The 14928-nt window shown below is 50.9% G+C and overlaps 1 protein-coding gene across 8 annotated transcripts in view; it reads right to left on the bottom strand.

Moving 5' to 3' along the window:
• LOC116945813 (uncharacterized) overlaps window positions 1-14928 on the bottom strand; it is a 173552-nt gene that overhangs the window by 140210 nt on the left and 18414 nt on the right. For all 8 annotated transcript variants that reach the window (XM_076069786.1, XM_076069783.1, XM_076069785.1 and 5 more), the window contains one exon: window positions 13071-13211. In XM_076069786.1, coding sequence (XP_075925901.1) covers window positions 13071-13211 — 141 coding nt within the window. The remainder of the gene's footprint in view (window positions 1-13070; window positions 13212-14928) is intronic.

Genomic DNA, 14928 nt, shown 5'->3' with positions numbered 1-14928 from the left:
TGCAGGGTGACACTGGGCTATACTGGTGACGCAGGGTGACACTGGGCTATACTGGTGACGCAGGGTAACACTGGGCTATACTGGTGATGCAGGTTAACACTGGGCTATACTGGTGATGCAGGGTGACACTGGGCTATACTGGTGATGCAGGGTGACACTGGGCTATACTGGTGACGCAGGGTGACACTGGGCTATACTGGTGATGCACGGTTACACTGGGCTATACTGGTGACGCAGGGTGACACTGGGCTATACTGGTGATGCAGGGTGTCACTGGGCTATACTGGTGATGCAGGGTGACACTGGGCTATACTGGTGACGCAGGGTGATACTGGGCTATACTGGTGATGCAGGGTGTCACTGGGCTATACTGGTGATGCAGGGTGACACTGGGCTATACTGGTGATGCAGGGTGATACTGGGCTATACTGGTGACGTAGGGTGACACTGGGTTATACTGGTGACGCAGGGTGACACGAGGCTATACTGGTGACGCAGGGTAACACTGGGCTATACCGGTGACGCAGGGTGACACTGGGCTATACTGGTGATGCAGGGTGTCACTGGGCTATACTGGTGATGCAGGGTGACACTGGGCTATACTGGTGACGCAGGGTGATACTGGGCTATACTGGTGATGTAGGGTGTCACTGGGCTATACTGGTGATGCAGGGTGACACTGGGCTACACTGGTGACGCAGGGTGACACTTGGCTCTCCTGGTGATGTAGGGTGACACTGGGCTATACTGGTGACGCAGGGTGCCACGAGGCTATACTGGTGACGCAGGGTAACACTGGGCTATACTGGTGACGCAGGGTGACCCTGGGCTATACTGGTGATGCAGGGTGTCACTGGGCTATACTGGTGATGCAGGGTGACACTGGGCTATACTGGTGATGCAGTATGATACTGGGCTATACTGGTGATGTAGGGTGTCACTGGGCTATACTGGTGATGCAGGGTGATACTGGGCTATACTGGTGACGCAGGGTGACACTGGGCTCTCCTGGTGATGTAGGGTGACACTGGGCTCTCCTGGTGATGTAGGGTGACACTGGGCTATACTGGTGACGCAGGGTGACATGAGGCTATACTGGTGACGCAGGGTGCCCCGAGGCTATACTGGTGACGCAGGGTAACACTGGGCTATACTGGTGACGCAGGGTGATACTGGGCTATACTGTTGACGCAGGGTGATACTGGGCTATACTGGTGATGCAGGGTGTCACTGGGCTATACTGGTGATGCAGGGTGACACTGGGCTATACTGGTAATGCAGCGTGACACTGTGCTATACTGGTGACGCAGGGTGACACTGGGCTATACTGGTGATGCAGGGTGACACTGGGCTATACTGGTGATGCAGGGTGACACTGGGCTATACTGGTGACGCAGGGTGACACTGGGCTATACTGGTGACGCAGGGTGACACTGGGCTCTCCTGGGGATGCAGGGTGACCCTGGGCTATACTGATGACGCAGGGTGACACTGGGCTATACTGGTGACGCAGGGTGACACTGGGCTATACTGGTGACGCAGGATGACACTGGGCTATACTGGTGACGCAGGGTGACACTGGGCTATACTGGTGACGCAGGGTGATACTGGGCTATACTGGTGACGCAGGGTGACACTGGGTTATACTGGTTACGCAGCGTGACACTGGGTTATACTGGTGACGCAGGGTGACACTGGGCTATACTGGTGACGCAGGGTGACACTGGGTTATACTGGTTACGCACGGTGACACTGGGCTATACTGGTGACGCAGGGTGACACTGGGCTATACTGGTGACGTAGGGTGACACTGGGCTATACTGGTGATGCAGGGTGTCACTGGGCTATACTGGTGATGCAGGGTGACACTGGGCTATACTGGTGATGCAGGGTGATACTGGGCTATACTGGTGATGCAGGGTGTCACTGGGCTATACTGGTGATGCAGGGTGACACTGGGCTATACTGGTGATGCAGCGTGACACTGTGCTATACTGGTGATGCAGGGTGACACTGAGCTATACTGGTGATGCAGGGTGACACTGGGCTATACTGGTGACGCAGGGTGACACTGGGCTATACTGGTGACGCAGGGTGACACTGGGCTCTCCTGGTGATGCAGGGTGACCCTGGGCTATACTGATGACGCAGGGTGACGCTGGGCTATACTGGTGACGCAGGGTGACACTGGGCTATACTGGTGACGTAGGGTGACACTGGGCTATACTGGTGATGCAGGGTGTCACTGGGCTATACTGGTGATGCAGGGTGACACTGGGCTATACTGGTGATGCAGGGTGATACTGGGCTATACTGGTGATGCAGGGTGACACTGGGCTATACTGGTGACGCAGCGTGACACTGGGCTCTCCTGGTGATGCAGGGTGACCCTGGGCTATACTGATGACGCAGGGTGACACTGGGCTATACTGGTGACGCAGGGTGACACTGGGCTATACTGGTGATGCAGGGTGTCACTGGGCTATACTGGTGATGCAGGGTGACACTGGGCTATACTGGTGATGCAGCGTGACACTGTGCTATACTGGTGATGCAGGGTGACACTGAGCTATACTGGTGATGCAGGGTGACACTGGGCTATACTGGTGACGCAGGGTGACACTGGGCTATACTGGTGACGCAGGGTGACACTGGGCTCTCCTGGTGATGCAGGGTGACCCTGGGCTATACTGATGACGCAGGGTGACGCTGGGCTATACTGGTGACACAGGGTGACACTGGGCTATACTGGTGACGCAGGGTGACACTGGGCTATACTGGTGACGCAGGGTGATACTGGGCTATACTGGTGACGCAGGGTGACACTGGGTTATACTGGTTACGCAGCGTGACACTGGGTTATACTGGTGACGCAGGGTGACACTGGGCTATACTGGTGACGCAGGGTGACACTGGGTTATACTGGTTACGCACGGTGACACTGGGCTATACTGGTGACGCAGGGTGACACTGGGCTATACTGGTGACGTAGGGTGACACTGGGCTATACTGGTGATGCAGGGTGTCACTGGGCTATACTGGTGATGCAGGGTGACACTGGGCTATACTGGTGATGCAGGGTGATACTGGGCTATACTGGTGATGCAGGGTGACACTGGGCTATACTGGTGATGCAGCGTGACACTGTGCTATACTGGTGATGCAGGGTCACACTGGGCTATACTGGTGATGCAGGGTGACACTGGGCTATACTGGTGATGCAGGGTGACACTGAGCTATACTTGTGATGCAGGGTGACACTGGGCTATACTGGTGACGCAGGGTGACACTGGGCTATACTGGTGACGCAGGGTGACACTGGGCTCTCCTGGTGATGCAGGGTGACCCTGGGCTATACTGATGACGCAGGGTGACACTGGGCTATACTGGTGATGCAGGTTGACACTGGGCTATACTGGTGACGCAGGGTGACACTGGGCTATACTGGTGATGCAGGGTGTCACTGGGCTATACTGGTGATGCAGGGTGACACTGGGCTATACTGGTGACGCAGGGTGATACTGGGCTATACTGGTGATGCAGGGTGTCACTGGGCTATACTGGTGATGCAGGGTGACACTGGGCTATACTGGTGATGCAGCGTGACACTGTGCTATACTGGTGATGCAGGGTGACACTGGGCTATACTGGTGATGCAGGGTGACACTGGGCTATACTGGTGACGCAGGGTGACACTGGGCTATACTGGTGACGCAGGGTGACACTGGGCTATACTTGTGACGCAGGGTGACACTGGGCTATACTGGTGACGCAGCGTGACACTGGGCTCTCCTGGTGATGCAGGGTGACCCTGGGCTATACTGATGACGCAGGGTGACACTGGGCTATACTGGTGACGCAGGGTGACACTGGGCTATACTGGTGACGCAGGGTGACACTGGGCTATACTGGTGACGCAGGGTGACACTGGGCTATACTGGTGACGCAGGGTGATACTGGGCTATACTGGTGACGCAGGGTGACACTGGGTTATACTGGTTACGCACGGTGACACTGGGCTATACTGGTGACGCACGGTGACACTGGGCTATACTGGTGACGCAGAGTGACACAGGGCTATACTGGTGACGCAGGGTGACACTGGGCTCTCCTGGTGACGCAGGGTGACACTGGGCTATACTGGTGACGCAGGGTAACACTGGGCTATACTGGTGACGCAGGGTGACACTGGGCTACACTGGTGACGCAGGGTGACACTGGTGATGCAGGGTGACACCGGATAATACTGGTGACGCAAGGTGACACAGGGCGACACTGGGTCTCATGGTGCAACGCGGTTGCACTCGGCAAGATAGCCCCCGTAGAACCGCTGCAGCGTGGCACGCGCGCCCAGGAAGGACGTGGGAGGAAGCGGTGGTTGGTGATGGTGACAGTGCACACCCGTAACACCTCTTTTCCACTGTACAACCGAGCCAGGCCAAGGCCATACAGAGTTAGCCCAGCGTCGGTCAGGAGGCATCAGGTTGTCTTTCACTGAAGAAACTGAGATGTGGGTTTGTGAACCCATCTGTGTGGTCCTTTGAGCGTTATCTATTGGCATGCATGGCGATATGGGCATTTCAGCCTCCTTTCATGAAACATTCCCCAAGACACATTTTTCCAAACAAGCTGATGCTTAAATCTTGACTTAAAGCTTTCGTGACTGCAGGAATTCATATTCTTTGGGTCTTTCGGTAAAGTCACGTAGATAGGTTCAAAGAAACTAACAAAACATAAGCATTCCTGATGACGAACACTTGTGTTGCAATCGAAACGTCGTAGTTTTTTGCTTGTTTGTTATTTTTCGTTATTTTCTTTGAACCTTTCTACGTGACTTTGCCGAAAGACCCAAAGAAGCTGATGCTTGTTTGGAAAATAAAGAGGTGTTGCGACTCGGTGAGGCTCTCTTGTAAAAAAACAAATAAAACTCGGATTACGACAAACTACTACAATCTGGTCCTACGAGGAGCAGTCATAATTCCACCTGTATTCATCTCAAGAGCAAAGGTCACCCTTCAGGTTATAAACATTGACCACCAGGTCAGGGCACTGGGTTTTGAGAGCAAGGGGATGTTAAACTAAACAATTTTCATTTTGATTTTAAGCTTTCGTGACTGCAGGAATTCATATTCTTGGTTCTTTCGGTAAAGTCACGAAGGGAAACAATAAAATAATAAAAATATAAAAGAATAAAATTATCACGACGTTTCGACTGCAACACAAGCAATCATCATCAGGTATGAAAACCACAGCAATATATTTTTTTTAAAACCGCCACTTTTTTCAAAACTTTTCTTGCTGTGGTTTTCACACCTGATGATGATTGCTTGTGTTGCAGTCGAAACGTCGTGAGAATTTTATTGTTTTATATTTTTATTATTTTATTGTTTCCCTTCTACGTGACTTTACCGAAAGAACCAAGAATATAATTTTCATTTTACCAGGGAAGGCCCACTGAGCTACAGGGCTCTTTTTCAGATGCGACCTGGCCACAGATGACAGCTCAACAAAGTGGCATGTGGTAATTTATAGCAGCCAAATACTGGAAACATATGAATGTAAATGTGGAAGGAAAAACCGGAGGACCCGGACTAAAATCCACGCAACCACGGGGAGAACATGCCAACTCCAAATATACAGGCAACCTCCTGTATACCAAGCGAGGCAGTTAACATCTCGCCACAGTGGTAGCCAGTAGTTGGTGGGGGGGAGAACCTCAAGAAGCTGGCTTTAACGGTGGAAAAAAAATAACGTACAAATTTGAGAAAATTCCAAAGCGGTGAAAATTTTTAATTTAATAATATAGATACAATGTTAAGCAATCTCGGTATAATCTATGTTATGCTATTTATTATTTTAATATTTCAGTAGTTTTATTACTTGTCAGTTTTGTGAAGTATTAAATGTCGCAAGCTCAGCATCTGCGAAGCTGTTCATTAACCCTGACAGGCTCTGCGCAGGATGTACTAAAATATCATGAATCGTCCAAGCCTCTGGGCTTAATTAATAGGTTCACTCCACCTTCACTGAACGCTTTGCTCAAATTAATTTGCTGGACAACGGTCTGAAAATGTTATCAGAGCTGCCATGAGTGAACAGGGTTTAGTTGACTTCTATTTAGCCAGGCGGGATTGCAAGGCACCTGACAGTCTCATATTTTACACCTCCAATGAGCGCGATTGGTTACGTACAGTGCAAAAGAAGTTCAACAGTACAAATGCAAGTGGTGACCTGGGTCACCAACATTGCAAATTAATAAATGAAAATACGGCAAGGAGAACCAAAACAAAATAAGCACGGACTGAGAGTAAAAAAACTCTCGACGTAAAGAAACTAACGTGACGGTGCGGTGGGCCTCTTTCAGAGATGAGAACCACGGGGGCTGGCTTCATCGTTATCCTGCCACTTTATATGGGGGGCAAAAACGTATTGTGGAATTCACACACAATCTGATTCTGTAAAAATAATGTACGCATTCCACCCCTGATCGTGGCATAATTGAAACCGAAAGTGAGGAGGTGTTACCGAGGGGTTATGGCAGGGTTAGGGAGGAGCCAACGATGACAAAACGTTTCTGCAAAAGCTCGGAAACTTTCTGCCATCGTGCAGAATCAATTGTTGCTTAGAAGCGAGGTTAGCTGGGAAGTAGCACTGCGCTATAAACCAGTGACCCGAGTTCAAATCCCAGCCATCGCTAACATTAGTGGCGAGTGACATGCACTCCCACCTTCTGTTCATCAACTTCCTCTGACAAGCGTTAAATATAGTCGACCATCCGCCAGAAGTGAAGGGCCCTGAGTAGGTTTTCATTCAGCAGTGGATTGACAAGGAACTGTAAATGATGAAAGTTATTTAAATGCTTACAGCCAAAGGGTTAGCAGCCTTTGACTGTTCGCACTTTGACCCAGGTGACCTGTTCATTAGGCTATCCTTGTCCCCCCCTCTACCCCGGGGTTATTACCTTGTTAAACAACGTAAACTTGACAAACGATATCGAAGCTGCTGTCTTTCGACGCATTCTGTCGTTGCAACCTTCTAATTTAATAACGGTCTTTTACCAGTTATTTTTATTTTTATTAATATCAACGAATAATTAAGTAACATCTCTTTGTAAATCCACTTTTGGACAGCAGTTGTAAAGTCGTCCGTGCAATGCGATTCGAACTGGCAGGAGACCTAAGTTTGATACCTGGCCAGGGCAAACATCAGTGGCGCTTGTTCTGGGTCTTCCCTAGGGTGACTCGGCTTCAATCGGGCACCTGCTGTGATGTGCATGTTGAAGGTAAGGGCTCTCGGATCGCTGCAGGATAGGGTCTGCTGTATGGTTGGTGGACTGTGGCTTGGTGGATTATCAACATTTACAGCAGTGTTATCATTCCCATCATCATCATAAATTATCAATATCTTAATTCATGATTACCATCACAAGTTTAATTTAGAATCATCATTGTCACCACTATCATAATATTCTATCATTATCATCATTATATTCTTGAGTATCATCATATTTAACATTGTCTCCATCCTCATCATGTTTTAAGTCGGGCTAAGTCATATTTGGCTTTGTACTACATCAGGGGTCAGCAACCAAAATAATAAGCAGAGCCATTTTTTTCGAATTTGGTAAAAAACTCAATACTTCAAGAGCCACAATGTGAATACGAGACAGTGGTCCTTAATAATGTCACGTGGCAGCCCTTAAAGAGCCACATGCGGCTCCGGAGCCGCAGGTTGCTGACCCCTGTGCTACATGCTGCATCTTAGCAAAGGGCAAAGCAAGATACACAGACGTGAGCATGTTCGAGTGCGTGCAGGTGTTCGTGTGTGAGATGGACAGAGCCTGATTGGTTGACTCAGTCAATCCGCTCTCCCCCAACCTAGCGATTGGTTGTGGAGATGCTTTCGGAATGGAGCTCTCACCATTGCACAGAGCAAAACGGGAGGTAAGCCAACACGTGAATTAGGCGGAATTGCCTTTGCAGAATGCCCAGTTCACGCCAGAATTCCAGACTCTGCATGAATCAGGCCCAGAAAGCCAAACGGACAGATTTGGAGAGCCAGGCTTTGACGACTATCATGGCATAACAGCCAACCGGCGTCGTGCATCGGCAGTCATCAATGCCCTCGTTGTTACAAAGAACTGACCGCGATTACGAATAAAATGCATTTCTCTCCCCCGGGGGTTTTATAGCCTTTTCTTATTCACATACCAAAAAAAGCCATGGCCTGCTAGAGTCTCCAGACATTTGTGTCTGTCTGGCACAGAACAATGGCAAGCGTCTGTCCCTCCTAATTATTCTCCACAGGCCAGTTACAGTGAGACTGCCATACAACACGCATACATTATGGCTAATCTGCCCCACTTACTTCCAATATCATAAATATCGTGTGTCGCATTAGCCAGCGTCAACAAACACAGCGGCGAGGCCCCGGCCCGGTATCTTATAGTTATGACGACGTGCTTAGCAGGCCCACTGCCGCCACTGAATGGAGGAGAGTGCTGTGACCACAGGCCATATGTGGCCAATTTCCCAATCGCCCATCCGTCTGTAGGCAGCGGCGGTGCCTCATGTTATTAGGTGGCTTAAGAGGCTTTCAACCGCACAAAAAGCACGCCAGGCTTGGCCACAGAGGCGAGTGTTGCGGCAGCCACTGCGTCACAGGCACCTTTACATATTGAAGCGTTTCTCTGCAGGGGGGATTCCCACAAAACGGCACACGCAGAGGGCGTGAGAGGGGAACAGTGGCACAGCGCTGCGGTACGAACCCCGGTGACGTGAACTTGAATTTGATTCCCAGCCACGGCTAACATTGGTGGTGAATGATGTCTGAAACAGCTGTGGGCAACCGCCCTTCGCCATCCTGCATTGACCAGTGTGGTGAAGCATGGTCAAACAACCCCCGTGACTGAAGCAGCATGAGGAGGCATTCATCCAGTAGTGGATTGACAAAGGGATGTAAATTAATTTAAGTAACATAACATTTTAAATCCAGAGTCCCGTATGTATGCAGCATTTGACTGTGTGTTTGTGCATGTGTAGAATATATAGCCGTGTTCTATTGTGTGTGACATATATCTAAAGGACATTCAAAAGTAGGTAAATTCCCATAGAGTAGGAATGTGCAATGTGGATTTTTAAGCAAGCAGATATAATGGCGTTGCAATACGTTATAGATTTGGGAAAAGACACTGTACTAGACAGAATATGTGGAGAGATTTCAGTGTGCCAATATCAAGGATCAGCATGCCATCATCAAGGCCGTGTGCTAGTATTAATCCTTAGTGGGCCACTATGAAACTCATTGTGCAACTGTTAAGATTCAGTGTGCTGTTGAGGATACTTAATGCACCATTGTCAAGGATCAGTGTTCCACTATTAGCGTGCTGTTGTTGAGCTCAGCGTGTCAATGTTAAGCTCAGTCTGCTACTGCCGTGGTAGGGGATAAGTGTACCACAGTCAGGGGTCGATGTGCCACTGTCAGGGGTCAGTGTGCCACTGTGAGGGGTCAGTGTGCCACTATCAGAGGTCAGTCTGCCACTGTCAGGGGTCGATGTGCCACTGTCAGAGGTCAGTCTGTCACTGTCAGGGGTCAATGTGCCACTGTCAGAGGTCAGTGTGCCAGTCAGTGGTCGGTGTGCCACTGTCAGGGGTCAGTGTGCCACTGTCAGTGGTCGATGTGCCACTGTCAGAGGTCAGTGTGCCACTGTCAGGGGTCAATGTGCCACTGTCAGGGGTCAGTGTGCCACCATCAGTGGTCGATGTGCCACTGTCAGGGGTCGATGTGCCACTGTCAGAGGTCAGTCTGCCACTGTCAGGGGTCAATGTGCCACTGTCAGAGGTCAGTGTGCCAGTCAGTGGTCGGTGTGCCACTGTCAGGGGTCGATGTGCCACTGTCAGAGGTCAATGTGCCACAGTCAGTGGTCGATGTGCCACTGTCAGAGGTCAGTGTGCCACAGTCAGTGGTCGGTGTGCCACTGTCAGGGGTCAGTGTGCCACTGTCAGGGGGCCACTGTTAGGGGTCGGTGTGCCACTGTCAGGGGTCAGTGGGCCACTGTCGGCATCAAATTTGAAAAATGAAATCGCTCTCCCCCAGTGTCCGTCTTTAACACACATCCGGGCACAGAGAAGTTTCAATCCCCCCAGGCCCAAACGAGGGACGGAGCAGCTCTTTGCTCGTGGGCGACAACAGAGTTGATATATTTTGCCGCACCGTGTGTTCCAAGCAAAACAATCGGGATTCATTCTGACAGAGCAGGCTCGAAAGGAATAGGCTTCTCAGCTGCTGGCCTTTTAAACAATATGATACGCAGAATTACAGACGCTTGCACTCGCACGCTGACTTAAACACCCTTTGTCAAAACCGCGGCTGAACGAATGCCCGTTTGACCATACTTCACCGTGCAGGTCACAGAGCAGTACGGATTGGTGAAGAATTGTTTGTCGGGGGATGGGGTGCAGATACCACGAGTCGGCCGTGGCCGGGAACCACACTGAGCTCACAAGGTTCACAGGGTAGTGCACTGCCAGAGCCGCCACCGCTCCAACCCAAGTCGGTCTAATTAACTGTGCTTAATACAGCCACTTGGAGCTGTCATTAAAAAACACGTGAATGTTAAGAATTGTGACATGTGATATGGGTGTATTTTGATTTGCATTTCGTATGCAGGCCACTGGCTGCTGTCACGGTGGCTGTGAATCCACACGTGTATTTTCAGGGTCGCCGTGAATGCACACGTATGTATTTTCACGGTCACCGTGAATGCACACGTGTGTATTTTCATCGTCACCATGAGAATGCACACGTGTGTATTTTCACGGTGACCGTGAGAATGCACACGTGTGTATTTTCAAAGTGGCCGTGAATGCACACGTGTGTATTTTCACGGTCACTGTGAATGCACACGTGTGTATTTTCATCGTCACCATGAGAATGCACACGTGTGTATTTTCACGGTGACCGTGACAAAGGTCCCTCGTGTAGCCTTAACAGACTGTTGGGGAAAATTCTGTTAGCGAGCATCTGTAAAGGCCGGCATGGCACAGGAAGGGGTAGGTAGCCAGCACCAAGCCTGACCGCCTTTGTCTCCCCAGTGGTGATATATTTACACACCGTACCAGGTACTCAATTGAAGCCGAGTCAACCTAGGAGAAGCCCAGGACCGGTTCAGATAATCGTCACTGGTGTTGGCCGTGAGTGGGAATCGAACCCAGGTCACCGGGTTCGTAGTGCAGCGTGCTCTAACCACTACAATACCGCTCCCCATACAGTGACTGTGAACACACACATACACGCATGCGTGCGGAGAGATCCCTCCCTTGCCAAATATTTTAAACTAACGCCAATTACAGCAATAGTAGTGATTGTTATTTGTTGTCTGCGGGCCATCGCCGTGGCGGCTGCGTTCCTTTACTCACACAAAGGATGATTTTATTATTCCGATGCGCATGCCCATGTCGCCGCGTTATTTACAAGTTCGCTCGTAATCAAAACGAGCGCGTGGAACAGCAAACTAAATCACTGCCATCAACTTTGCAAAACATTAACAGTCACTTTCACTCTCCACTCATTCCGATTAAGGCCCTGGTGGCTCCAGCGAGAGCAAAACATTACACAGGCGCTTGCACGAGTCACAGGACACGAGCTTTCTGTCTTTTTCCCCAAATGCATCCAAATTGCGCTATCAGTGTCACATTACGAGGCAGAGTCCATTTGGATCTCTCGCAGAGCAGCGCATCCCCCCTCACCCACTCCCACCGTGTTAGAGAAACAGCGATATCACAGAACTATTCCTGAGATCCCTTCAAGCGACCTCTGGTCCACACAGTAGGGAGCAGCACTTTCACACTGACAGTTCCTACAGAGAAGAATATTCGCCACATGCCTGAGATGATTAACCAAAACCATGCATAACTTATAGATTTACCACGTGTGTATGCATGTCATTGCGTGTTTGCTCTGTACGCATCAATCGACATCCCGAACACCCTTGCATATGAAATGTTCCATCTCAAGTATATATATGTTGTACTTCTTCAGCAGAGTACGTCAGAATCAGAATATTTAATTATACTGGATGAATGCAATGGGCTATGAAGCTATTTTTCACAGATGTCCAGCATTCACAAATGTCCATGCTAATCGGAGGTGCGGGAAATAAAATGTTTAAATGTCACTACGCTTGAGAACCCAATTTTAATCACAGTCGGCAGGCTGGAATAAAATCCAGCGTCTCGGTGGCACCAGCTAAGCGCTCTGCGAGCGGTAGAACTTTATGAATCGGACACAAATGCCCGAGACACGGAAAGGGACAAGGACTTGTCGACAAGCAGCGCAGGTAACTCAAAGGCACTGTGACAAATGCTGCACCGGCAGTCCCCACTCCAGCTGCTCTCGGACCGGGGCCCCAATAGAGCTGTTGTGTGGTGGGCCACCATAACGGTGATTCACACCGCTAAGGGGAGTGAACTTGGGTGGGCCACAGGAACGTACGGAGGTATGTACAGGCAGTCCCCGGGTTGCGGAAGACCAAACTTACGGAAATCCAACTTTACGGAAATGCTCCAATAAATCGTGTAAAAAAAATTCAACATGCGGAAATGTTTGCGTTGGTTACGTAACCGCAAATAGTGCAGCGCCGTGAGGTTGCAGATGAATACCGCGTCGCCCATTTACCTCGTAAGGTAAATGGAATTTTTCATCTCGTTATGTAACGAACTAGTAAACGGGTAAGGGAGGCACAACTAATTCCAGTTATTGGATTTCATCTTGATTATGGGGGAATATTCTTTAGGTTTCCAACATACGGAAAATTCGGGTTACGGATCGTTCTGGGGAACCTAACCCTACCATAATCAATCCGGGGACTGCCTGTATATTGAACTTCTTTAGCACCATACATAGCCAACCATGCTCACCGGACGTGTGGGGGAAGGCCAACAAACTAAACACAAAAAGCAGTTCTAAAGAAATTAGTTTTCAATTTAGGGACATTGAGTGGTGCAGGGCCCACCCCAGTGCCCGCCTAGCGAAGGCCACGTGCACAGGTAACCGACGAGCAGACGAGCTACCTCAACGTGAGAGCTTGCGATGCACATCTCAGAGCTGGCCCTGCAGGCACTCTGTAAGCTCGTCCCTGGACGCCACACGGGTCCTCGGCTCCCCAGCGCCTTCCCCCCGGCTCTTCCTCCTCTGCCGCCGCCGCCGCCACCCTGCCACATGCACGCACGCGGGGGTCACGCGGATGGACGGATGAGGTCACCACGGGGTCGCGCCAAGCAGCCCGAGTAAATCCCAAGCACGGCGGCAATTACAGCAGAGTTAAAAAAAAACTCCAGCAGTTTGCCCAACTGCACGGGAGGAAAAAAAACACCCAGTTCCAGAGCAAATCCACAATCATCGCGGTCAAACACACGTCCAAAGTGTTTGCTTGTGTAACATGAAGGGGGTTGATTTTATGAAACCCAAGTGGTATTTACTCAGAGATGTTAAACGGCGGGCGATAACAGTGCAAATAATGCGTGTAATAACGAGAGTGAAGGGAATAATAACCGTGGTGCAACAGGTAGCCCGGCGAGGAAAATTACTCCGAGAACTCTCACGGTACAGCAACGTTTACCAAATATTTTCATTGTAACCGGAGTGCATTTGCACACTGCCCACTGTTCTCTACCATCGTTTCAAGGCGTATAAACCCAGTTGTGTAATTTTAAACACTTTTCTGGTCAGCGTGCGCATGCCCAAGTGGGGTAGAATTGGCATGCAGGGGAACGCACAGCAGATTCAGCAAGGAAAGGAACGGAAGCATCGTCTTCCAAAGAAATATATTAAATAAAACCACGTAAACCATACCACCGCGTTGTATGTATAATGTGGCAAAAACAACTCTCAAGTCTGTGGGAACATGCTGGTGGGGAGTAACCTCTTTGGTTGGTTTTTCTTTTTGTCTTTTCTTGCACATCAGGCCCGAGCGGCCGATTGCATATTGTGACCGTTGACTGTGGCAGTGGCAGTAGTGACAGTGGTGGTGGTGGGGTGCGAGTGTCCGACGGCCAGACAACCAGACCCAGGCAGGCTCCACCCCCGGCCGCCCGCAGCGATTTTGCATAACGACCGGACCATTTGCATATCTGTCAGGGGCCGCCGTCCATTCATTATTTACAATATGCATTATGCAAATGCACATCCATCAGCGTACCGGCACGCCAGACTCTACACGCAAATTAGCATACCGCCCACTCGGCACAGGAGACCTGGCTTGGAAAAAATTACCGCTCTAGTGAGAGCTAAATGAGCAGCGCTAACAATAACGAGCGGAGCGATGGGAACGAACGTTCGCTTGCGCGAGCGACGGTTCGTACGGCGGCGCCAGCTCGCATGCGCTCGCTCACTGGGCACCGTAGAGGGGACAAAGTTCGGCACGTTCGCTTGCTAGGTGTCCCGAGCCAAGTTTGCGCAGCACCCGCCACCACCGCCAAGGAGCAAATATCGAGCGGCCGCGGGCGCGCTAACGAGGCGCCGCAAGCAGGCGGGCGCGCTCCACGGCAGTATTTGCGCCGCCGACAACTGGGGGACGCGCAAAGGCACCGGCCGCTGGCCCAGGCAAGCAGCCGGGTGAGCAGCCGGGTGAGCGGCAGGGCGAGTAGCTGGGCTCCCGCAAGCGCCGGGCGAGCGCAACGCAGTGCAGCGCAACGCGGCGCAGCGCAACGCGGCGCCGCGCAGCGCAACGCGGCGCAGCGCAGCTCGCGTACGTCGGCTCTAGCCGCTCAGCGCCTCCGGGGACGTCAGATAGCGTCCTGGCAGCTTGCCAGGGCAATTAACTCTCCTCTCATTAATTAGCCCAAAGTCACGTCGGCGGAGGGGAGTGCGGGAGGGAGAGCACGGGACGGGGGGGGGGGAGCGGGGGGAGAGCGCAGGCTGGCATGGTGC

The sequence above is a fragment of the Petromyzon marinus genome, chromosome 25 (assembly GCF_048934315.1).
Source record: "Petromyzon marinus isolate PM22_M1 ecotype Great Lakes invasive population chromosome 25, UKy_Petmar_22M1.pri1.0, whole genome shotgun sequence".
NCBI classification, from domain to species: Eukaryota; Metazoa; Chordata; class Hyperoartia; order Petromyzontiformes; family Petromyzontidae; genus Petromyzon; species Petromyzon marinus.
This window is presented reverse-complemented; position numbering and strand designations above follow the sequence as displayed.